This window comes from Phodopus roborovskii, unplaced genomic scaffold (assembly GCF_943737965.1).
Source record: "Phodopus roborovskii unplaced genomic scaffold, PHOROB, whole genome shotgun sequence".
NCBI classification, from domain to species: Eukaryota; Metazoa; Chordata; class Mammalia; order Rodentia; family Cricetidae; genus Phodopus; species Phodopus roborovskii.
Window position 1 is genome coordinate 11105036 of NW_026126546.1, and position 25957 is coordinate 11130992.

The 25957-nt window shown below is 46.6% G+C and overlaps 1 protein-coding gene across 7 annotated transcripts in view; it reads right to left on the reverse strand.

Annotated features, from left to right (window-relative positions):
- Nucleotides 1-9282: 9282 nt before the first annotated feature.
- Mtmr3 (myotubularin related protein 3) overlaps nt 9283-25957 on the reverse strand; it is a 107275-nt gene continuing 90600 nt past the window's right edge. For 4 of the 7 annotated variants that reach the window (XM_051200343.1, XM_051200341.1, XM_051200345.1 and 1 more), the window contains 9 exons: nt 22358-22553; nt 21427-21612; nt 20648-20818; nt 18012-18157; nt 15296-16694; nt 14138-14248; nt 13613-13701; nt 12909-12935; nt 9283-11140 (listed from right to left, as the gene is read on the reverse strand). In XM_051200343.1, coding sequence (XP_051056300.1) covers nt 10969-11140; nt 12909-12935; nt 13613-13701; nt 14138-14248; nt 15296-16694; nt 18012-18157; nt 20648-20818; nt 21427-21612; nt 22358-22553 — 2497 coding nt within the window. In that variant the 3' untranslated portion in view covers nt 9283-10968. The remainder of the gene's footprint in view (nt 11141-12908; nt 12936-13612; nt 13702-14137; nt 14249-15295; nt 16695-18011; nt 18158-20647; nt 20819-21426; nt 21613-22357; nt 22554-25957) is intronic. The other 3 variants (XM_051200346.1, XM_051200342.1, XM_051200347.1) reach the window with 3 other exon arrangements.

Consider the following 25957-nt stretch of genomic DNA (forward strand, 5'->3'; position numbering starts at 1 on the left):
TTTTGGTGGCAGAAAAGGCTCCAGAACTTGAGTCACCAAAGCCCTAATGGTGGTGGGCTGAGATTTGGCAGGACGTTTCCATTGTTGGTGGGTATTACTTCTGTGTGGCTAGAATTTGTTTGGTTGGAAGCAGGGACGTGGTCTTGCTTGATTTACCAGAAACATAAATTTTCATTTTGATGAAAAATAAATCTCTACACTGGCCTCTGTGCTCTGGGTAGCCTCCCCTCCCCCCTCCCTTGCACTTTGCAGTACTTGTTCCCCAGAGGACTTATTATTATTAGTAGTAGTAGTAGTAGTATTAGTATTTTATAATTTCATACATACTATTAATATTCATTACCTTCCCCCACCCCCTCAAGATTCCAGCTCACTCCCTCCTTCACAGTTCACAGAAAGCTGCCTCATGTTTTCCTGTGTGTGTGTGTGTGTGAGAGAGAGAGAGAGAGCGACTGCCTTACTGAGTTTAGTTAGGGATGCTTGCATGAAGGAGAGTTGGTGGTTTTTACCAAGCACAGCAACTTACCAGTGGCTACACCACTAAAGAAAAGGGCTTCACCTCCACCAGCCGCCATCACTGTCAGCAGTTCCTCCGAGAAGGGTCAGTTCCATCCATGATGGAATGTCAACAACCCCACTTCATGCAGGCTTTGCAGGCAACCACAGCTTCTGTGAGCTCAGAGTGCAATGGCTACTCCATATCCACAAGAGGCAGAGCTGCTGCGTCTTGAAACATGGTCTCACTTGGTCTTCTTTTCAGTGCTATGGACTGACCCCAGAGCACGCTGGGGCAAGTGCTCTCTACCACTGAGCATACCAGTCCCTCCTTGTCCCCTTTGACACTGTAGCCTCCTGATCTTTCCTCTCTTTCTCTTTCCCCCTTTCCAGCTTGGTTTTTGCAGGACTTCAAATTTCCCTCTGAAGGTTTGATATTTGAATCTGACAAAATAAAACTGGCAATGGATAGGTTACAGGGAAAAGGCCACAGGTAGCATATCTATTTGATCAGTTTCATATGTTAGGAGGGCTTCAGATGACCCGCAGACCCAGGGTGAAGGCAATTTTTCTGCTTAGGTTCTCTAAGGCACGGGCAGCCGTGTAGAAGCGTGGCTGGACAGCATTTATGAGCTGGCAGAGGAAGACCGTGGTCAGGGGCCATAGCTAGGTCTTCTGTGCTGGTTCTTCTTGGCCGCCCAGCTATAGTGTGTCTGCTCCAGGGTGCTTCGTAGCCCCCATAGCCAAACACCACAGGAAATGACTTTGTAGCCAGTTCTTAGAAAGGCAGGGAAGATTAGAAGATGGTTTTAGTTTTAAGTAGACTTTGGGCAAAGAGGTTCTGATTTCTATCCTACCTGGAGGAAGAGTGACTTCCATTACCATGGCTTGCCTGGGATAAGGGACACATGGAGCAGGCTGAGGGGAACTTTGTTTCTGAGGCCACCGACCCTTTTATGAGCTCATGAGCCCTCCCTCTGGCCTTTATTTAGCTTTGTGCTTGGCCCTACTCACTGTCTCTCTGGGCTTCCTCCCATTTACTCTCTGCCTTGGCCCTGTTCCCCTTGACTCCAGACAGTGCTCAGAGCCAGCTGGAAAGAGCCCTCTTAAAAAGGAGCTCTCTAGGGCTGGAGAGGGTTCTCAGCAGGTAAAGATACTTGCAGGTGAGTTTGAGCCCTAGGATCCAGAACCTGCATTACAGATGGAGAGAAATGAATCACAGGTTGTCCATGGCTTTTGCTGTTGTTCTTGTTTTTGTTTTTCAAGACAGGATTTCTTTGCATAACAGTCCTGGCTGTCCTAGAACTCACTTTGTAGACCAGGCCGGCCTCAAACTCACAGAGATCTGCCTGGGATTAAAGATGTATAGCTAAACACACTAAACACATACCACCTGACTCATATGTTTCATGCTGTGTGGTACATATACATTCTCTCTCTCTCTCTCCTCTACCCCTATGAAGCAGTAACCCCTCTGTTAGCCAGTATGAAGGACAGAGGCCTGGCTTTTCCTCTCTGTTGTCCAAACACTTCATAGGATCCCCTGTGAGTGCCCAGTGCCTCCTGGAAGCTATGTGTGGAGCACTCCTCTGCACGGAGCACTCCATGCTGCCTGTTGCTTGGCCAAGACCATGTTCAGGCAAGCTCATCTGTCCTCAGCTCAGATGCCCTTCTGTGGGGCTTGAAGCACCCGCTGCCTAGTTGCTTTGTTTTTCCTGTTCTCTCTCCTACCCTCTTCTTGGTTTTGGTTTTCTTCTCTTGACATAATGTCTTACTCAGCAGCTCAGACTGGCCTGGAACTCATAGCAGCTCTCCTGCCTTAGCCTCCAAGTGCTGAAATTTTACGTGTGAGGCAGCTACCATCCTCGTACTCTCCAAGAAAACCAAAGCCCTGATGGGGTCTCTGGAGACCCTGTTCCAGCTTCAATAGAGACTCCCTGTGGAAGGTTTTCCACCTGATGGAATCCCTGTTTTACTGAGGATGTCTGTCTGCTCCTGTGTTGGATACTCTGGGCCTAGCAAAGGGGTTTCTGGATGCACAGAACAAACAAGTTGTGGGGAGCAGCCTTGGGAAAATGCAAGGGAGAAACGTGCCTGGTAAAGAACTTGGTGTGGGGAAGAGTGCTGGGAAGGAAGGTAAGCAGCAGAAACCCAAAGCCAACCAATTTAACAACAGCCCAGTGGGAAGAAACAGAATGGACTGACAGGTCTCCAAAAGCCTTCAGCTGTCAAGGCTGAACAGACCATTCCAATTCCTATCTTTGAAAATGAGAACGTGGGGAATGGTGGATTTTCTGTATTCCATGCTCCCTGAGCATTTGATGCACAGGGACTTCTGGAGGACAGTATTCCTGGCCTCATATTGCTTTGCTAAGAGCACGAAGGACTGTGACAATGATTGTTTAATAACATGTCTGCATTTTTCTTAGCAGGAAACATTTTTAAGGTTGGGAGGGTGGGTTGAACCGTTAGTATTAAACTACTGCACTGCCACTGAGATACACCCTAACCTAGGTTAACCTTTCAGCAAGGTTTGGTGAGCTGAGCAGGGATTTGCAGAGATTTGGAGCCCAAGTGTGATTCCTACTCGGAGGGATGCTGGGGTCAGTCTGTCAGTCACTTCCCCATCATTGGAAGGAGCTGGTGCTAAGGTGGTCCCAGTTGCCCAAGTTGGTGAGGCCTTGGTGGTAGCCGGGGTCTCCGGAGCCAGTCTGCGATTTCCCTATGGCTGCTCCCTCTGCCTTTCTAGGAGCTTCAGCAGCCCTCCTTCATTACCTATAACTGAGTGCCACAGCAACTGAGAGAAGCCTCCAGTCTAGGCCGTAAAGAAACAATTAGGCACAGTTAATGGCCCATCATTTGTGATTCCTGTGTTCTGTTCCCAAGGGTTCACTCTAAGTTATTACCCAGGAAGAAACATAAAATTGTACATAAATCTGTGTATTTCATAGAAACAAAGGGAGTAGTTTTCCCTGTGTGTCCCTGTGATTAAAATCCATGCTCCTTCCCAGTTGGAAATGATGCAGTTTCTCACAGATGGGAGGTACTGTCACCCACTGGCTCACACAACTGCAATGCAGACGTATGTATAGAGACAACCACAAAATTTGTGGGCCCAGTGAAAAGTAAACACATGGGGGCCTCTTGTTAAACATATTAGGTCTGGAGCACAGACACATTAAGCCCGGGGTGGGATCCTCCTCAGTGTAGGGGTCCTAACACAAAAGAAACTGCACCTGTAAAGCCAGTGTTGCTCATGCAGAAAGAACAAGGCCTGGCAGTGGGCCCCTCTCTCTGCAGAGACCCTGCAGACAAGGGGGAGGTCTGGGATGAGGAGAAGGATCTGGCCAGGGACACTGCTTCTGTGACTTTTCTGTGTGACAAATACTTGACAGCAGCAACTTAAGGAAGTTTATTTTCGCCAGGTTTGAGGGTACCGTTCATTGTGGAACACAGTGGTTGGTGTGAGGCCTGGCGTCTGCAGTCAGGTCAGGAGCAGAACGGGGACACTGGTGCTCAGCCAGCTTTCTCCTTTTTATTCCATCTGAGACCCCTGCCCACATTTAGGGTGGATTTCACATCTCAGTTTACCCAGCCTACAAACGTCCTCAGACACTCCCAGAGCTGGCTCCAGAGTGATTCTAGAACCTGCTTGGGTGACTAGAGACACTGCCGCTATGGGCCTGGAAATCCAGGGCTGAGAGTCAGACAAACAGCCAGTAGGTGAGGGCAGTGGAAGGAAGAGGCGTTGGAGGGCGTGTGAGAATGTAGGGACTGGAGTGTGCGGCCTTGGAGCAGAGGTTCTAGGCAGACAACCAACCCCATTTCATCTTTATTTAATCAGCCAATTTTATTTATTGAAGTATGACTTACCAAATTAGATGACCACTTTTCTCCTCCCCTCCAAACCCATCCCTCCTTCTTCTCTCCCTGGGCATCTTTCCACCCACTGTCATCTCGCTGGTCACTGCAGACCCTTCTACTGACGTCTCCCTTCATCTCCTGACTTCCACCAGAGGTCTCTGGTGAGTTCCCATGTGCTCTTGCTCCCTGTCTATTGCTGATGACAGTTTCACTTACTGGAGTAAAAATCCTGACTCTGCCACATGTGATGCAGGCAACCTCTTTGAAACTCCATTCTTCATCTGAAGGGGGAACTGTGTCTTAGAGGGTTGCTGTGAGACAATGGCTTTTCACCATCCCTCTTTCTTCAGCCCCAGGTCTGAGCGTGACTAACTTCCTTAGAGACTGCTTTCCCAATTGACTGTATGCAGCCTCTAGACTGTTCTCTTGCATCTTTCCCATGTGTTTTCTCTCAGCTGTCCCTTAGGAGGGCAGGGGTCCAGGTTTGCCAGCCTAGTACAGGTCTGATAGGAGCCTGCACTCCCGTTGCTCTGTGACTGGCAACCTCAGAGACATCAAAGGTTCTGGTAACTGCTAGATGACCACATCATATAGATAAGCAGCGGAGCATAAAATCACAGCTAGCTCCTTCCTTAGGAAACTAGGGCTGGTAGCTTATGCCTGTAATGCTAGTATTCAGAAGTGAGTTTAAAGCCAGCCTGGTCTATACAAAGTTCAAGGCCATCCTGGGCTACAGAGTAATACCTTGTCTTAAACAAACCACAAACTGCCCCAAAAGTCCCACTCGTAGGTCAGGTGTGGTCACTCCCAGCAGACTTGTCAGAGTCAGAAACTGGGGGCTCCAATCAGAAGAGCTAAACTCACCAGCGAAGGAAGGAAGGTGTGATTCCCTGGTTCACTGATCCAGTCATCTGAGTACTTAGGCCAACCTGAGATATGATGGAACCACTCAGACTTTAAGTTTCCTCATTATGAAAAGTGATAATTCACTGAGTTTAGCATACTACAATGTACATACATCCCCCCAAACCATGCACATGATAAATGCAATTTTCTTCATCAGCTAAAAATGAAGCTAAGAGCCAGGGACACAGATGTAGCAGAGCACCTCCCCAGCTCATGCCCTGAGCTCTAGCTCCAGTATTGCAAAACAAGATTCATTTTTAAAATCAATTTTTTTTAGGTCAGTTAAAAATGAGTCTGAGGCGGGGCTGAAGAAATGGCTCAATTGAAGAGTACTGGCTGTTCTTCCAGAGGACCCAGGTTCAAGTCCTGTACCCACATGGCAGCTCCCAACTGTTAACTCCAGTTTCAGGAGATCTAATGCCTTTCTCTGGCTTCTGCAGGCACCTGGCATGCACATGGTGCACTGACATACACACAGGTAAGCATTTATACATATTAAAGTAAAAAAAAATAAATTTAGGAGGCCAGGAAAATGGCTCAGTGGTTTAGAGCATGGATTTTTCCAGAAGACGTAGGTGTGATTCCCAGTACCCACAGCAGTTCACAACTATCTGTTAACTCCAGTCTCAGGATATTTGAAGCCCTCTTCTGTCTAAGACAGGCATCAGACATACATGTGGCACACAGTCATACATGTGGCACACAGTCATACATGTAGGCATAATGATCATACACATAAAAGTAGAAAGAAAAGAAAAAAAGCATTAAGTTTAGGATACTTGCCTTTATATTTTATATGCCTGTGTATGTAAGTGCACCATGATGTGCAGTGCCCTCAGCATCCAGAAGAGGGCACTCCATCCCCTGGGACTGGAGTTAAAGGCAGCTGTGAGCCACCATGTGGGAGCTGGGAAATAATCTCTGATCCACCAATGCAATTAATCACTGAGTCATCTCTCCAGCCTCCTAATTCTTGTTTTTGAATGTAATTTTTATCCTTTGAGAATTTGATACATGTATACAATGTGTTTTGATCACACTTCCCCTCCTTTTCTCCTAACTCCTCCCAGATCCATCTCAATTCTCTATTCCCTTTCCCAACCTCAATAACCCTGCTCGTTCATAACCTGCTGAGTTATGCAGTGGCACAGTGCCACACATTGGGTCATGGTCAGCCTACGAGGACACAGTGTGGAGAAACAGCCTCTCCCTCCCCTAGCAGCCATCAACTGAACTCGCAATGTTCTTTTGCCTATTTTTGTACATCTACTTTGTATGTTTACATGGAAATGGATCCTCCTGCCATGCATGCATGTGGAGGCACAGTAGTTAGTTCTCTCAGTCCACCATACTCAGGTTGTCAGACTTAGCAACAATATCGTTATCAACTAAGCATTTTGCTGGTCCTGCACATGTGTGTGTGTGTGTGTGTGTGTGTGTGTGTGTGTGTGTGTATGTATGTATGTATGTATATGAGTGACTGAGTGAGTGAAACTCTGGTCTCCCTTTTGGTTAACTCTGAGATGTTTTCAGGTCCCAAATACATTTATTTACCTGAGTTTTCATAAAAGGTGACATATTTTTGGAGACAAATGACGATAAAGACAACATGCCTTTTCATGGAACCTAGAGACAGGATGCATCTGAGTTACCAAGGACGTCTGGGCAGAGTCTCTGCCTCCAATGGCATGTTAAATGAATCACTTGCAGGCTGGGGGCTTGGCCAGGGTCCCTATAACGGAGTGGGGTGATGCTATCAGGGTGAAAGGACAGTGGAGGCTTCAGCAGACACAGGTTCTTGCCTTCAGCCTGGGTGGGGATCTAAGGCATGCTCTGATTGGCCAGTCTACCTGGCAGGCACAGAATGGGGAAGGTACTGGAGATGCCCTCCTAAACACTCCTCCACCATTCCCTTGGCATCACACAAAGTGCTTGTGTAGCACTATAGCTACTGGGATCCACTGCTACCTGCTATGGTCAGAACTATAACCAAGCTTCACAAACAGATCAAATGGAGGCAACTCCCCAATCCAGGAAAAGCAGGTGGGGCATCCAACTGTGCACAGATACAACTGGAAGGCCAACTTCCTACTTGCAGTTGTTGCGAAGTGTGCAAACTGGCACCAGTGTTGGTCAGTTCACCAGATCCTGCAGGTGAGGAGCACAGAGGTCAGAGGAAACTCTATTGCTTCACTCTATCTGAGCTAGTAGAGGTCTAGTCCCAGGAGGGTGGGGGTAAAGCAGGGGGTGAGCATGTGAGGGTGTGGGCACACCTAATGCAGTGGAGGAAGGAGCCTCCAGTGAACTGCTGACACAGACTCATAAGGAAGCGTGGCTCCCATTTTGAATTTTTTTTTTTTTTTTTAAGCATGGAGGCTGGAGACGGAATCTTACCAATGTTAGCAAATGTCCTAACATTGAGCTACTCTCAGCCCAGTTGTCAGTCTTCTAGGAAGCAAGTGTTAGAGGAGATCAGAGGGTTGGGACTCCAGGACTCCTGCACCCAGGAGCAGCAAGGACACAGGGACAGCTGTGGAAGCAGAAGAACCTGCACAGACACACAGTGAGGAGATTAAGAAGGCCAGACGGGCTGGGTGGTAGTGGCATGTGGATCTCCGAGTTCGAGGTCAATCTGGCCTACAGATCGAGTTTCAGGATAGCCAGGGCTACACAGAGAAACCCTGTCTCAAAGAAAAAAGGCAATCAGATGGATGGGTGGTCCAGAAACAAAGCAGAGTCCACAGTATTAGGAACCAGTGAAGGAAGGCACCGGGAGCTAGCCTTCTCTAGGAAAAAAAGAGGGCAGGAAAACACATCCCTTCTAGAGCAGAGACTTCAAGAATTTGTTTTCCATGCCTTAGGAAAGAGAAGGGAGAAGAAGTAGGTCAAGCTGAAAGAGCCCCATGCCACCTGGTTGATGTTATCTGTCACTTAAGTTAACTCTTTCTGTGCCCTACCCTTAGAATGGCAAGGATAGAAAAGCTGGTACCAGGGTTTGGCAATGAGGCTTTTTGTGACACCATGTTTTAAGAGACTGGGCTGACAGAAGGGCACAGCTGGTAAAGGTGCCTGTTACCAAGCCTGACAGCTTGATCTTGATCCTCAGATCTCACACAGTGACAACTAACTGCTACAGATTGTCCCCTCATCTCCACATGTGTGCCATGGCACATACACCACATGCACATATGTACACATACATAGGTACATAATGAATAATTTAATAAAGGTAATCACAGCTCAGAGCCTGGAAAGATGACTCCATGGTTAAGAGTACTTACTGCTCTTTGGCCTCTGGAAAACAAGTAGGTGCTTAAAAATAAAATTCAATGACTGTTCTTCAACAGATATCTGTTATGTACCAGGTAGGAAACACCAAAAAGTCTAAGTACTGAAGTAGTTCTGAGAAAGCCTCCCTGTCAACAGTCTCAGACCGGTACCCTCAGTCAGCAGCTTTATTTACCGAGGGTTCCAGCGAACACATGTGCCAGCCTGTGATAAACAACAAGTTCCTGTCTAAAAGAGAAGGAAGGCAGAGACTCCAGAGGCCAGGGGTAATGTTAACTACCACAGATGTGCCTCTGCCCTCTTTCAGTGTGGGAAACCTCAGGGGCAAAATCATTAAGGAAATGGTTTAGAGTGTTTGGGCATGTTGGGAAGTCCCATTGTCAAGGTCTAGAGCTGAAATGTGTCATTTTCCTTTGCCAAAGGTCAAACTCCCAGCAGCTCCTCAAACCACTTCTGTGTGAGGGAGAGAAAAGGACAAAGAAAGATTAAACTACAGAGCAAAAAATTAGAACGCGTTAGCAGATGTTACCGTGTGGACACTCAACTTTATTCACTTTACCTATATATTTAACAATTCTAAAGTATTTACTTCTGCTTTGACAAAAAAAGAAATGAAAAATATAGGAGCATTGACTCCTCTTTAGGAGAAAAAGGGTTATATGTACAGCTACGGAGAGTTATGGTTCCTCCTTTACATACAAAGAAAATATTAATAAAAAAAGTGCTTCATTGATCAAAAAGGGCTAAGAGCTGCAAGCATTTATTCACACTGTACAACAGACCCAAGAAACCCGTATCATAACCTCTTGGCACCTGTCACTAGGAACTGCACAATCTTCAATTATGCCAACCTTTCTCTACCCACACCTCCAAACCACAGCAAGCATGGAAGAGAACTTCACCCTGTTTTACTAGATTCGGCCTCTGGGTGATTTGCTGCTGGAGGAATGAGCAATGCTCGGATACCCTGGGCTTCGTTTCAGCAGACAGTACTAGGGAGGGCTTCTGGGCTTCTTACACACACACTCAGGAACATGCACAACCACCTTCCTGAAACCGAACACCCATGGCCAGTTAACAACTTCCAAAGGAGAGGGGCATGGACATAGGCCAGGCTAGAACTGAGGTGTCCCCCCCAACCTCATCCAGCCCTCACATTACAATCTGCTGTTAGCAGTTTGCGGCTTTTAGCAGAGCCAAGTATGGCCCTGGGGGTGGGGAGTGGGGGCACAAACACATATACCAACAATTCAAAACTACTCTCCACCCTTCCCACACCCACCTCCACCACAGGTAGCTACTGGTTTAAGGCTCTTTTGGACCACATCAAAGCTCACTGAGGAAAGGAACCCCAAATCTCCTCTTGTCATGTTCTTTGAACCCTGCGATCACCAAGTGGTTCTTCACTGGTAGCAGAAGCCAGGCATGTGCCCACTCAGGCAGCCAGAAGCAGGACAGGGACTCCTGGTCCTTCCTGCAGCCCCCAAAAGTAGGGGAAGAGGGGGCTGATTGTGCGGAGAGCTTTGTAACTGAGGGACTCTGTCCCTCAAGGGGAGATGCATGATTGATTTGCTTTGGGAATGGGGGAACTTGTGGAACCCTGAGTCTGGATTTCCCTGTGTTGGCCGAGGAAGAGATTGTTTGTGGGGCCAGGCCCCAGAGGGAGCTCCCAGGTGCCTAGTTCAGGGCAGGCCTTGACCACAGAGGCACCATATTCTGGCATCTGCACCGCCCAAGGAGGCAAAGGGAGCCCTACCCAATCTGGTCAAGTTAAAGATGGAATCCACATGGGCCAACATGTCAACCACCCAGCCCCTCAGTAACTCAAAAGGAGCACAGGCCTCTCTTTTCAAAGTGAGGCCTGTGGAGTACCTCACTGTGTGCCCTTTCTTGAGATGCCATCCTGTGTTTATCTGTGAGGTCCCCCTCAGGAACTGCACTCTCCAGAAAGGTACTTCTAGCCTCCCCAGCAGCAAAGGTTTACCAGTAGGCTCTGACAGAGGTGTGATGTAAGGAATGGTCACTAATGTTAGATTGACTTTCTGTCCTGCTGTCTCAGGCCTTCATTCTGGCTCCTTCCACTGGGAAGCATTAAGCCATCCCCCAGCATACCTGAGAACAAATAGCTCGGCAGTTATAGGGGCCTGGTAACCTCTGACCTTCCATTAAAAAAAAAAAAAAAAAAATTAAGACAACTGGGGACATTTTTCTTTTTAGAAGGCAAAGAGGGAGCATGGAAAGGGAAGGGGAGATGAAACAAAAATCAATTTACAATCCAGTGGTACATCCCAATCTCTGTACAGGTTGTTCCATTCCCCCATTCCAAAGTGTATGGGCCTCTCACACTGCCCAGGCTGTGTATGAGCCTGTTAAAGGAACAGCAGCATGGCCTCAGCCACCCCAGGTCACTGAGCTTCAGTTTGAAGTGGCAGCAATAGGCTTATCCAGTTCAAGGTCAATGCTGGAGCTTGTGGGATGGAGGCTGCTATAGCAAGACTTGCACACTCGACTGGGTTCAAATAGCTGCTGGCTGGGAACTGGAACCTTCTGGTTACAACAACTGGAGCAGAATACGTTCCCACAATTCCTTGAGATAAGAAGAAATAAAAAACATTAGTTTCAGATAGTAGGTTTGGGGGGGAGTGGGGGGACAACTTTAGAAAGCAGCATTTGATGTGTATAGTAGTCTAGACAGATGTGCCAGAAACATGTTCATTTCTCCAGGCCAGGAAGAAGTTGAGTAGGAAGACAAGTCCACCTAGTGGAGTCATTTTCACTTCAGGTCAAGGATGACATGTGGCTGCCTCACCATTTCAGCACATGGCTGTCAGATACACAGGAAGATGCTCCAGAGAGCTCTCTGTGGCCAATGAGACAGCACTGAAGCAGCTGCCAGCTCAGCACTCAGTCCTGACCTGGGGACATACTCAGTGGCTGCACCGACCTTGGTACTGGCCATCTGGGTAGAGTAAGGTCATAGGGAGGCCAAAGTCAAAAGGAGTTGGCCTGTGGGCCCATCAAAGAACACAGACAACTATGCTGCCCACCTGGGGACGAAGAACCCTGCCTGAAGGTCACTGCCTCAAAGGCAAGTTAGATGCAGACCGCTGCCAGCAGCATGCAAAGCCAAAAGCCAAAGCAGCCTTGACACATGCTCAGCGTGAAAGGGAGGTGGAAGGACAGACCATGAAGAAACATATGCATGTATATATCCCTATTAGACAGTGGTCAGTCAGCTACGGTTCACTGCTCTGCCCCATGCATCTATCTCTAGGCTCCCCTCTCCTTTCCGCCAAAACCCCTATCTCCTTGCATCTGTGCAGCGTGGATCTGCACAGCCAAACTGATGCCCATCACACACACACAGGAAAGGTAACAACAACACAGGACGAGTTCTGCCTACCTTCCAATCCTACATTTGCTGAGCCCTAAAGTACAAACCAACACCAATCAGCTCAACACAGGAAACTCCAAGGTACCTGACACAGCTCTCCAGAGATGAGAAGAGGAAGTTAATAGGAAAGCTTCCTCTGCGCTAACTTCTCAGCCATGCTCCTCAGAATGCAGACCACACTGGGTAAGGACCACTCGGGCACAGGAGGAGTGGACACTGACGACCACATGAGACAAAGCAACACTGTAGAAGGGAAGGTGGGACAGGGCAATAGGACAGGGAACCAGAACACAAAGCCCTTTGTTTCTAGAATGTGGAAAGTACTTTACAACTTTCTAAGAAGCATGAGTCAGTAAGAACTTGTGATGCTTGAACACAGGAACAGGAAATCTTCTCAATGTCTGTACTTGTTTGACATACCTGCTGAAGTTCAGCTTTTTAAAAAACCTGACATGAAATTGATCAATTAAGCTTTTCTATCTGACTTCCTTTGGGAGACCCTGAAACACTTAAGTGGAGTCTTCCATGCTAAGGAATTCTCTGGAAAGATCATATCTGTTCATTTTTGTCTATACAAACAAAACAATGAAGCCATGGTGTTTACTTGAAAGTTACTGGTATCATCCTGGCATCAAGGAATGATTGTCCCCTCTCCCCACCAAAAAAGTCCTGAAGCCCACTGGCTTCCTAGGAAAGATTAGCCTTGCACAAGAAGCACTTCTCATCAAGAGTATAACAGCCCAACTGGCCAGTACAGTCCAGGGGAGTACAAGGCTGCATCAGACACACCCCTGGCAGTCTGTTTCATCAGCTGCTGTAGATCCCCATGCCCACCTGCCTGCCTGTGCTCTCCCTTATGAGGTTTCAGCCCAATGAGTGCAGAGAAGGGAATGGCAGCATTAGTGTGGAGAAGTTATTGTAGGTGTGCAGACATCACAGACAAGTTGTTGCAAATGCTCACCACGTTTGATCAACACGGTCAGTGTCCCTGAAAGGAGGGGAGAAAGAGCTCAGAGAAGCCATTTTGTCTAGGGATGCAAGGTGGGGGAGACCCATGGTCCTAAGAGTGTCATCTGTCTACAAAGAGGTTTTCCCATCACTTTCAATCCAGGCTCACTTCTACACGTGGCCAATGTACGGTTCTGATAAACTTCCTATCCTAAGAACACTAAACATCTACCTGACAGTTGCCACCCTTGCCAGGGCAAAGTAGCCTTTGTAACTCACTGCTCAATCTAGGAGAAAGAAGTTAGGAGCAGCAAGGCTTGGAGATTGCCCTCAGCTGAGTCTACTATTCTCCAGCTCAGCAGTAGCACAGGGCTCAGGGAGCAGAAAGAAGTAGGAAAACTAGGCTCCCTGCCCACATCTAGAAAATTGTTTTTGCTCAAAGTAGCCATGATCAGTTGTATGCTGGAAAAAAGAAATGATCTGCATGGTAGTTGTTACCTCACCAATCTGGGAAATGAAACAAAGTATGTCCACATTTCAAAATTTAATAGTGATCACTGAGTTGGAACAGAGTTCCCAAATGCAGTTCTGGAAGGACCAATTTCAGAGAAACAGAAATGTGACCCCAAGGGCAGTTCACACAGAACACTTGTTGGTAAGATGTCAAAGTTCAGACCCCCACAGCCCAGCCCACCCTAAAAGCCACCACAATGGCACCTGCAGTGGTGCTTCCTGCTGGCCAGCCAGAAGGCACTGTCACAGGCATAGCAGTGGGCAGCCAGGTGGTCAGGGAGCCAACGGGTCATCTGTAAAACACATGGGACCAGGTTAGTGACAGACATGGGCCAGTCAGCGGACATCAACAGAGTCACACGGGGAGCATGAGTCACAAGGACTACATGGGCTCCAACGGTACCAGTGCAGCAGGCCTGCTGGCAACAGTTCAAGGAAGGTGTCCAAATTATTCGCCTGGAAGGGACTCTCATTTCCCCGAGATGTCGTAGCAGCAGTGGCACCCTGGGCTGCCATGAGAGCTGGCAGAGGCAATGGAGAGAGAGGGCCAGCTCTCTGAGTGTCTCTGGCTTAGAACTGATGGATGTGGGTTCCCAGACACTGAGATACAGAGGCTCAACTCTAATGTGAGTTTCTTCCTTGGGGAGGGGCATGGGGCAGAGATTGGAGTGGAGAAGAACTGTAGGACACCTGTATGGATGGCACGCAGAGCAAGGGCTGAGCCTGTACCTCTGTGTCCTGTTTATCCACCTGCTCCCAGCTGGCTTCAGAGAAAATCTCTGTGCTGCAGCGAGACAAACAGTTCTGATCCAGATTGCTTTCCGAGTCGGGGATTGAAGTCTGTTGGTAAACAAACACAGCTGAACAGAATGAACCTGTCTCCTCCCAAAGGAAGAACAGAGCACTGGGAACTATGACTGCTAAGGTGCCAAATGTGCAATCACACCAGCCATCCAGACTTGGGCTGAGCAGGTGCAGAGAAGGGGCTGCGTTCAGAAGGCTACATGGATTTTGTAGCCTCAGTGACACTGAGTGGAAAGATGGGCCTAAGGGAAGCAAGTGAAGTGAGCAAGGACAAACAAGCTCCTATGACAGCTGTTCTGCTGGGCCTCGTGATCCAGTCCAACACTTAATGAAAACAGTGATTTGGGTATGCCCTCCTTTTTCTGAAGGACTCTTTGGGACACCATTATTAATTAGTATGAAGAAAAAGCTGAAAGTTCCTTTGATTGTAAGGTCTGGAAGATCAGGGATGATTACTCTAGAACCTGCCTTACACTTGTAATCTCAGACCCATCCAAGAAGAAAGCCCCTCTGGGAACCCAAGAATCCTGGCACCCTCATTTCTAGCCACCAAGCCTCATTAGTGCAAAGTCTTCAATAATGTTTAAAAAAAAAAAAAAAATCCCTTCTCTCCATTTCTCCTGCCAGCACCTGCCACAGAGTAGGTACAAACACTTGTTCAAAAAAAGCAAACTCTCAAAGCTCCCAAGTCCGGGAAAGCAGGCAACTTATTAGTAAGGCAGGACTCCTCTACAAATGCCATCATGATCAGGCGTGCAAGCCCTTCTAATTTATTTGGGGGGTGGAATGAACTGAGACAGGACCCTTTCTGAAGAGAGTTGATTCCCATGTCATGCATTAACTCTTTTCCTTTCTCTTAAATGCCTAGAAGGGAATGCAATGCCAATACAGCGTAAAAGAGGCAGACTGCTGTCTCCATGGCCAAAGCGAATTGCCAAACAAGCTCTCTCAACATGGTAATTTAAGACCCTTTTAGTCCTTTCAAAATCTGTTCCAATAACCATGCTCTGGGTGAAAAGGGCACCTGACCTCTGTGTCAATCATCTCTTTGGACACCTTCAAAGGAATCATGGCCTAACTTACCACTTCCTCTCCAAAGTCCCCATTGAAGCGCAGTGAGCTGGTCAGGCACTGGCTCTCCAGGCGACTCTTGAGCTCCTGGACTTGTCTCTTCAAGGTCTCCACTTCCTGCTGGTGGCCAGACTCTATCTGACGCAGGCGCTGTTGGATTGTGTCTGTGTACACAGGCATGCCATCATCATCTAGGTGGCTGCGGGAAGGCTGGTCAGGGCTACTGGTAGTGGATGGCCTCCCTGAGTGGCTATTCAGCCACTTGTGGTGCAAGTTCCTTGAGTACAAGTGAGCAGAGCTGCAGCTTGTGGCAGACAGCTGGTGGCTCAGTGAGTCCTTATTCCTCCCAGCCTCCCCATTGGCACAGTGCCCATTGGGTGTGGGGTACTTCTGAAGGGTGCCAAACCCTGAAGGCTGTTCTGAGGCCTTGTTTTCAGTCTCTAGGGCACCGTTGCACACAATCCCCTGTCTACATTTGTCTAATGGCAAGGCACAAGAAGCCCGCATCAGGCTGAGGGTATTGCCAGGGGATGAAGTCCTATACAGCACAGAGTCCCAATGAGGCCTCTCAGCAGACCTGGGCTCTGGAACCATGGGAAACATATCCTTGCTACTGAGCCTACCACTGCTTGCAAGGCAAGGTCTGTGATGGAGCTGGGACCCACTGTCTGACTTCACCTTATCTTCTAGTAACATGTGCACGGAGCTAGTCATGTGTGGTTCTCTTGTCTCAAATGGGACTTGGGAAGGCAGCAGAGAACTAGACTGTGAGGTACCAAGGCCAAGTTTTGCGTCTACTGGGACAGTAGGAGCTCCATTCTCCCTGTCCTGAGCAGTATCTTCTATTTGAGGCGGCTCCACAGGGACCTCCTGGGAGTCCTCTCCCCTGAGGGGAGGCTGGAGTGAACTAGAGAGAACACTGTGCCCATCTTGCTGTTCAGGAGTATCCTGTGAGAACAAAGGCAGGCTGGGGTCTAGATGGTTTCTTAGAGCAGCAGCATCCAGCTCTGGATCTTGGTGAAGTACGTCTGAGCTCTGAGCTGTGACCCTGCTCTCCTTTGCTTGGAGTGCCTCCTCCTCGACCTCTGGTGCCTCAGTGTGCTCCCTGTGGGCAAGCTCTTCTGCCCCACTCTCCTCTTTAGTGGCCTCTTGCAAAATGTTCTCCATCTGCCCTTCAGCCACACCAGCTGCCACAGATAGCTCAGCACCTCCGAGCAGCCTGCTGGGCTTCCGCAGGTTGTCCACAGCAGGTGTCTCTTCCCCAGAGCCAGCAAAGCTGCTCAGCTCCAGTGAGCGCCCATGTTCCTGCCACTTCTCATTCAGGCTGGGGTCACTGCTGCGACGGCTGGCCAGAGGCACCATGTTGTCACAGGCTGTGGTCAGATTGTCATATGATCTAGTCTTAGGTAGCCTAAAAGAAAAGGGTGTGTAGGGAAAATGAGATGCTTAGAGGCTATTTAGAGGCATTACGGACAACAGGTTTTCAATAACCACCTAGAGTGGCAGGGCTTTCCACCAGCACTGCCTGCACCGGCCCACTGTCAGTCCCCACCCCCAAATAAGCTGAAAGCATATACTCCCCCGCCCCCAAGACAGGGTTTCTCTGTGTAGCTCTGGCTGTCCTGGAACTCCCTCTGTGGACCAGGATGGCCTGGAATTCACAGAGAGCAGCCTGCCTCTGTCTCCCAAGTGCTGGGATTAAAGGCCTGCAGGCCTGCACCATCACTGCCCAGTGCCTATACTATTTCTAAAAGTCACTCTTTTCTCCCCCTCCCTTTCTTCCTTCCTTCCTTCCTTCCTTCCTTCCTTCCTTCCTTCCTTCCTTCCTTTCTTTTCTTTTTGTTTTTTGAGACAGGGACACATGTACTGCAGAAGATTGGCCTCACACTCTCTATGTAGCCCAGGAATCCAGGAATGGCCCTGAACTCCTGATCTTCTGCCTCTACCAGCAATGTGCTGACACTACAGGAAAGTACTCTCATGCCAGGGTTATGAAGCACTAGGGCTCAAATGCAGGGCTTGATGCAAGTATTCTACAAACTGAGCTGTGCCCACAGCCTTTAACAGGTACTTCTCATGATGCTCTGTGTCCCTCAGGTAGTGGTAAAGTAGCCTGCTGGTTCTTTGTAGTATACATTTTAAATTCATTTATTATCTATCACTCTGATCTTAATAAATATAATTCACAAGTGACAATCAAAATTTCTCTCATCTCATAGCATCTGACTTTTAAGGCTCAGAAGACCAATCAGGGCAGAGAAAGAAGCCAAGAGTAGTGGGTAAACAAACCAGAGAATCACAGACTCAATGGACGTGCTCCATCACTGAGAAATTTCTTAGTGCATGTGGTAGAATAATGTAGCAACAGGCCCAACTCACTTCCAGAAGTAAGGCCTTACTATCTTCCTTAAGAAGTCTGGCAGTGGTGGTTCACACCTTTAATCCCAGCACTTGGGAGCAGAGGCAGGTGGATCTCTGTGACTTCAAGGCCAGCTTGGTCTATAGAGCTAGTTCTAGTCTCTAGCTACACAGAGAAACCCTGTCTCAAAAAAACAAATAACCTCCCCCCCCCCCAACTGCTTCTACAGAAGAAGCAGCTAAACTTCAGCCAGATGTGCTTCCTGCCAGTAAATCACTTCGCTGCAAGTCTGAGGTCAGCTTGGGAGGGAGGGAGAGGGAGAATACCACACACAGGGCTTGAGACTTATGGCATCAGCTCCAGGCTCACCTGCTCAGGGGTGGGTCATCAGGGCTGGTGCCTGGGGCTGGGTATGGTGCACAGCTGTCATCTGTGGGAGCAGATGGAGATGGGCAGGGAAGGTACACTGCACTCCACAGCATCAGATTCCGCACATGGCACACTGGATATAGCACCTGAGGAGAGGGGGAAGACACAAGTTTATGCAGGCCCCCAAAGTCTCTTAGAAATGTCTAGAAATAAGCAGCAAGAACAAACACACCCAGGTGGGCCACTCAACACAGCTGGGTCACAGATCAACAAGGAGGTATTATCAATAAAGGAAGGTCTGTCTCTCAAGGGGACAGGTATAGAACCATTGGATCTGTTTGGCAGTAGTTTCCATTTAAGAGCCTCTTGTGAGCCTGGAAATCTAATGAATCCTTTACAGACTAACTTACTAATTATCTAAAGTGATCTTTTCTGAATGACTGATTGACTACATAAGAATCATTCGATTAAATGGTGAATGTGTTTCTTCAAGCTCAGCTTCAGCAAAAACTGTCAAACCTGTTTTATAGAATCACATAAAGAAATTTCCTCCCTTATTGTCACTTCTCCAGGAGGCACAGTGAAGGAAAGAAACAGCACACACCTTTCAACTGTAATGAGAAGTGCATTAATTACCAAGCAAAGTAATATAACCTCTCATTAGCCTGCTTTCATTTCTTTCTCTCTCTCTCTCTCTCTCTCTCTCTCTCTCTCTCTCTCTCTCTCTCTCTCTCTCTCTCTCTCTCTCTCTCTCTCTTCCCCCCTGGTTGACAGGGTTTCTCTGTGTAACAGCCCTAGCTAAAGTAATATAACCTCTCATTAGCCTGCTTTCATTTCTCTCTCTCTCTCTCTCTCTCTCTCTCTCTCTCTCTCTCTCTCTCTCTCTCTCTCTCTCTCTCTTCCCCCCTGGTTGACAGGGTTTCTCTGTGTAACAGCCCTAGCTATCTTGGAACTTGCTCTGTAGACCAGGCTGGACTTAAACTCACAGAGATCCACCCAGCCCTGCTTTGATTTTTAAGGGTTACAATGCATCTGACAAAGGGAACATTTGTTAATATGTCTAAAATTTATCTCTTTTTGTAAACTTAAAAACTTCTTGTGAGCTCCAGAGAGTTGACTTGGATCCATCATGAATAGGTCAGATGTACTCTAGGTAAGTACTGTCAATCCACAGCCTAAGTTTCCCAATCTACTGCCTGTTTCTGAAGGTGGGCTCCCCCACATTTCCTGGGTCTTGGGACTCCCCGCCCTCAGTTACCAGGACCTAAGAAACAATTTCCCCCTAACTTAATTTTATTTTCTGCTCTACTACCATCTTGCCAGGTTCAGGTATCCTCTTACTCTATATCCGGGACAGCTTCAAAGTGTAGCCCAAGCTGGCCTCAAACTCAGGTCCACCTGCCTCTGCCTCTTCAGCATATCCTACTGAGCTGCCTTTTCAGTTTTCTTTGAGTGTAAAATTCAGGCCACAGGCCTTTCTCTCCTAGAGCTACTACTAGGTCTAGGCACAATTTACTGATGGGAGATATCATTCTGTAAATGTTTCTCTTATTGGCTGATGAAACACTGTGGCCAGTAGGGCAGCAAGATACACAGGTCTAGGAGATGTGGAGGATTCTGGGAAGTGTAGGCATTGAGGAGTCGTCATGTGATTCCCAGGAAGAGAAGCCTCAAGTAAGGTGTTCTCCAGTAAAAGAACACCATGTAGAAATACACAGCTTAGTAGTTATGGGCTAGTAATTAAGATAGAGCTAGCCAATAAGAAGCCCTAGCCGGCGGCCAATAGTTTCATAATTAATATTAAGTCTCGGAGTGTTCATTTGGGGCTGATGAGGCAGTGGGACCAGGCTGGCAGGAAAGAGTGCCTGTAACAGTTTACCTTGTTACCAGACTCAGAAAAAGAGATAAACTCTCAGAACAGATTTTAATGTAACTTTTTTACTATTCCTTTATCTAAAGGAACCCACTTTACAGTGACTGTTCTCAGTTATTAAGACGTGTAAATGCCTAAATGCTAACAACATTAATACATTTTGATATATAGACATATGTACCTCTTTTTTTTTCTTTTTCTTTTTTTTTTTTTTTTTTGCTTAGCAGAAGGTATTCTTTTGGGGGAACAAAGTCTTAAAAGGCCTAGCAGCTCTTCATGTGGGAAGAGTCACAGACAGACATATGCCCACCTCAGAAAGAGCTTTGTGTTGAGACGGAAGCTGCAGGGGTCCCCACTTGCCTGGCTCATGAGAACAGAAACAGGAACCTGATGGCTGACCCTTTGTAACCATAAAAGGCATCTGAGAAAAAACGTGGTGCCTTTCCTCTGTTGAGCTGAAACATGCTAGGAATACAGTAAGCTCTGGAGGAGGAATCAGCAATGGTTTATGTCTAGGGTGGCAAAGTAGAGATGAATACTACACCAAAAAACCTTGAACCCAGCTTGGACATGGACAGGCCAGAACATTATCAGGAAACAGGCTTTCCTTAGGCAGAATGGCAGAAAATGGAAAATGGAACCAGGACATTCAGACAGCAGACATGTTTTTACAAAACTTGGCACTACTCAAACCAGTTCTCACATGCAACCCCACCCTGAAATCCCTTCTGCTGATCACAGAGGCAGGCTGAAGGGTACATACAGCTTCTGACTGAGATGAATACAGTAGGTTTTTGAAAGCCTTGTTGCCTGCCCGAAGAAGTGACCACACAGAACATGTCCGTTCCTGAGTCTGCTTTTCCCCTCTCTCCTTGGCGTTGTTGCACAGGAATGTTCCAAAGAGGCAGGAATAGGTATGCTGTACCAGTTTCACCTGCAAACGTCAAATGAAGCAAAAATCACAGTGGGGTATAGCCCAATTGAACAACTCACCATGACATCCCTGAGAACACTTCAACTCACTCAGGATATAGGGTGTGTGTGTACAAACAATTGATATATGGTTTCCTCTTCATAATTAACAACTGCAGGGCCTGACCCCAACCACCAGCACTTCTATGCCAAAGACATTCTAATACAGGAGGCAGAGTGAAGAGCAGGGCAACAAGGGGCTGAAACAGGTAGATGACATCTTTCACCAAAGAGGGAGCAGAAAGCATGGCAGACAACATTGGTAGAAGGACTGGAGGGGAGCATGGCACATTCAGACTTTTTCTACTTCTAACTACATTGTAGACCATACACTTTAAAAGCTAAGTTTAAAACAAACTCTATGTTTACAGATGAAAAGCTGGTACACCTAGATTCACTGAGTGAAAAAGAAAATGCCTGTTAACTGCATTGCTTTTAAAGAAAGCAGTTGCTCCCAATTAAATGTGAAAAATGTGTGGTTTTGGGTGAAAATGGCCCACTAACGTTTTTATCAACATCCCCTAAGTGTAAGTGGCTTCAAAAATGTAGCATCATTAAGTTCAAACTCACAAGGAATGCTTCATTGAACTCAAAAGAGCAGGGAAATTGCCTCTGAAGCTGATGAACGCAGTCAAGCCACTGCAGAAACACTGGGCAACGCTCATTCAAATCGTCTGAGTTCTCCCCATGACCACACCGGTCAGCAAACTTATGGCCAAAATCCAGCCACTCCATCTCCACAAGGACTTGGAAACCCTGCAGGGAGGCACCAAGGAGAGATCACTTATGTAGTACTAAAACCTGTGACATCCTGTGCTTCATGGCACCAATGGCAATCTCTTTTAACAGCCTCCTGATAAGTTCCTCTGGCCCAGGCTCAGAGCCAAAGGCTCTCTCCCTAATGTCACACCCATTTACACAAATATCTCAATTTACCAACTCCATTCAGTAGTCATTTAAAGGACAATGACATAGCCTCTCTCATGTACTACATAAATGCTACCTGCCTACCCAAACTTCTCTTTTATTTTTGCCTTTGATGTTACATTTGTAAAAACCCTTCCCCAGCACAGATTTTTATAAATATCTGTATCTTATGTCATTTTATGCTTTTGTTTTTCTATCTAACTCACAATGGTTATTTCAGAGCAGATCTTCCAGAATGCTGTGCAGTCTTGTCTAGACCCACTATCATAAGCACGTGGACATTCTTTTGCAAAAGCCCATTTTCCTGAGGTAGACAAAATCTTTCCAAGCAGAGAAACTGCAAAGGAAATTCTTATTTCCTCAGTACCTATTATCCAAACTGTGTTCTAATGAACAAGGTAAAGAATTAGTAAGAAACACCTAGCCACACGGCTCTAAGTGGAGGAGGTATGATTACAACAAATTGGTAATTTCTACAGACCTAACTTCCAGGCCCAAAACTGATCATGCGACCCTCTTAAAGGTTTCCTCAACCTATCCTGAAATGCTCCCTCCGTTCCTCAGACACACTGACCTCTACTGTTCGGTAGTAAGGATCCAGCAGGAGCTTAGCCAACGCCACAATCTGGGGAGTACGATCCCAGCCATCTGAGCAGTGCACTAGCACCGGTCGCTGATCACGGTCCACAGCATGAACTACAAGAAGTGCCGACTTCAGGAGCACAGACAGGTGATGGAGCCATTTTGTGCTTTCAAGAGCTGAAAGCCAACTATAAAAAGGGGGAGATGAGGAAATACTGATTTTTATGGTTTTATGGTATCATGTCCAATGCCTATCAAATTAAAAAGCAACTCCCTAAGACCTTTGTTTCTAATTATAGTGATAAAAAGTCTATTTATAAAACATGCCAAAATGAGAGAGTCAAACTCCACAATCAAGAGAGGACAACTTTATTAACAATGCCACACTGAACTTACATTTATTTTTAAAAAGGCTTGTTCTTAATTATGTATATGGGAGGTGGTATGCATGTGAGTGCAGATGCCTGAGGATGCCAGAGAAGTGTCAGATCCCCCAGAGTTATGATATGGTTGCTAGAAACCAAACTTTGGTTCTCTGCAAGAGCAGTATGTGCTCTTAATCACTGAATAATTTCTTCAGTTCCCTTGCCAACCCCCCCCCCTTTTCTTCTCTACATCAATGAGAATGAAATCCAGGGTCTTGCATTTATTAGTTAAGTGTTCTACCATTCATTGAGCTATACCCCCAACCATGGTGTACAAACACAAACACACACACACACACACACACACACACACACAAACTTGAGACAGGGGTACTGTTTATACAGCCCAGGCTGATCTGGAACTCTTAGTTTTGTCTCCAAGTGCTGGAATTACAGGTATATACCACCACACGTAGCTCTTCACAGATAATTTGCCACAAGTGGGATGGGAAGAGACATCCTAGACAGGTACATATACTATAAGAAATAGATCCTTATGGACACTACTGAGACCCATAAGAGATTTTACAGAAACTATTTAAAGATTATCAATGCTGACCTCACAGCTAAATATAGAAATTACATATATACAAATATATCTATGATAAAATGTAAGCTAGATGCCACATACAAGAATGGTACTCACATTACCCATCACTCATGTCTGAATACCAACCACTGTTAAGTCTTGACTACTTATTGATTAAGAATGGATAGGTTCAATAAGATGATTAGAGTTATGCAAAGTGGTACAATGGCTACATAATATTGGATTTAGAAAGGAACCCCTCTCTTTAAAAAATCCTTTAGGAGTTATCAAACAAAAAAAGAACTGTCTCTGGCATAACGTTACATATTTCACACACCCCCAACTATGTTGACATTTTGTTTCATGTATTTCTTCCTTTAACCTCCAAACAAGTTCTGTTTTTTTCCCAAATGTGGCCAGATTTGTGGTTTAAGGCTACAAGTCTAGCCCTTCAAACACTGAAAACTTCTGTCCAGGATCTTCAGTGGGCTTTGTCAAGGTAGGGTCTAGATGAGGCTTCTGGGACAAAGCTGGTCTACTACAACCTGGAGAATGAACGTGAATTTTTTGTTAAGAGTCTAAGTAAGAAAGGGACATCTTTCCTGCCAGGCCAGCAAACAACAAAACAGTGCATAAGTGCTCTCTTCAACTAGACTAGGTAGGGCTCAGGGGCTGACACTGTCTCCATCACAGCTGTACCCCAAGCTTTGCCCCTAGTATAAGGGAAGAGTCCTTCTACTTAATGAATTACAAATTTGTCAATTCTCAAAATTTAATTTCAAGACTTTCTATCTCAAAATTAAGTGTATGTTAGATGTAATTAAAATACTTTACTGATGGGTCAGTTGTTTATTCTCATTTGCCTTAAAAGAAATCAAAAGGCTTAAGAGATGAGTAATTAAACTATCTCCATGCTGCTGCTGAAGAAACAGTAAGCAAGACTCCGGCAGAGGGCTCTTTTAACCCTGACTGAATGGTTATGAACTAGCAGCCAGTGGTGCCTGTGCCTGAGAGAAGCTGTGCTGCAGAGCTGGCCACCAGAGGGGCTGGCCACTAGGGGGGATGCCACCAGAGGGGCTGGCCACCAGGGGGGCTGGCCACCAGAGGGGCTGGCCACCAGAGGGGCTGGCCACCAGAGGGGCTGGCCACCAGGGGGGCTGGCCACCAGAGGGGCTGGCCACCAGAGGGGCTGGCCACCAGAGGGGCTGGCCACCAGGGGGGCTGGCCACCAGAGGGGATGCCACCAGAGGGGCTGGCCACCAGAGGGGATGCCATAGCACTCCTCTCTGCTAATGTCAAATGGAACCATCCTCAACCTGCCACAGCCCCAGATGGATGGATGGCTTACTCAGTGTCCATCATTGCCAAAGCTTCTTTTTATCCATAAGAGAGAATCAAATACCCAAATATAAAGCATTATTTCTTTAACAAGTCCTCCACTCATTTGGACTGGGAAGAGGCTGATTAATTTTTTTTTTTTTTTTGCATTCAAAATAAAGTTTTGTTTTTACATATTTATTTTTTTACAAGATTCCAGAAGAAGGCACTGTATCCATTACAACTGGTATTCAAACAATTGTGAGCCATTTTGTGGGTACTGGAAACCAAACCTGAGTCCTATGCAAGAACAGCAAGTGTTCTTAACCACTGAGTCATCTTTCTGGCCTCAAAATCAGGTTTTTAAAGAAATAATTTAAATATGTGAGAGGCATTAGACTACACAGTACTGATCTGATCTTTTTATTTTGCATGAAAAGGGATCCTGAACAATTAAGCTACATAGTAAGACACCTCTCTAGAGTTCTCACACCAACTTTAGGGGAGAGAATAGGCTAGGCCCTGGAGCTAAGTAACAAATGCAAATGAATAATCCTCAAAGGAGAGAAGCCAGCTGTTCTTTATTTGGTCACTGCAATGTTCTGAATGAGAATGACCCCATATGCTCACATATTTTATTGCTTAATCACTAGGAAGTAGCACTATTTGGAAGGGTTAAAAGGATTAGAAGGTATGGCCTTGTTGGACGAAGTGTGTCACTGGGATTGAGGTTTGAGGTTTCAAAAGTCCAAGTCAAGCTCTGAGTCTCTGTGCCGACAGATCAGTTTCTGCTCCAGTGTCTGCCTGCAAGCTAGCTGCCTTGCTTCCAGCCATGATAATAATGAAACTATAAGCAAGCCCCTGAATTGAATGCTTTCTTTCATAAGAGTTGTCATGGTCATGGTGTCTCTTCACAAGAACAGAAATCCTAACTCTCTCCAAAGAACAATGCTTCATCCTCAGGGCTGATTGTCACTGTGATAAAAAAAATATAATCCCCTTTTTTGGTTGGTCTGCTGGTTGGTTGGTTGGTTTTGGTTTTTCAAGACTGGGGTTCTGTGTAGCCTGGCTGTCTTAGAACTCACTGTGTAGACCAGGCTGGTCTTGAACTCACAGAGATTTGCCTGCCTCTACCTCCCCAGTGCTGGGATTAAAGGTGTGCACCACCACCACCACCACCCAACAATTTAATTACTTTTTACCAAGAGTCCGAACAAGCAGTTTCAGGCAGCACCTGATGTCATAAATCCATTTAAGAATGCAAAACAAACAAATTAACAAAAAAGTTGATGTGATTATGGGTCCACTGATGGGACTCAAG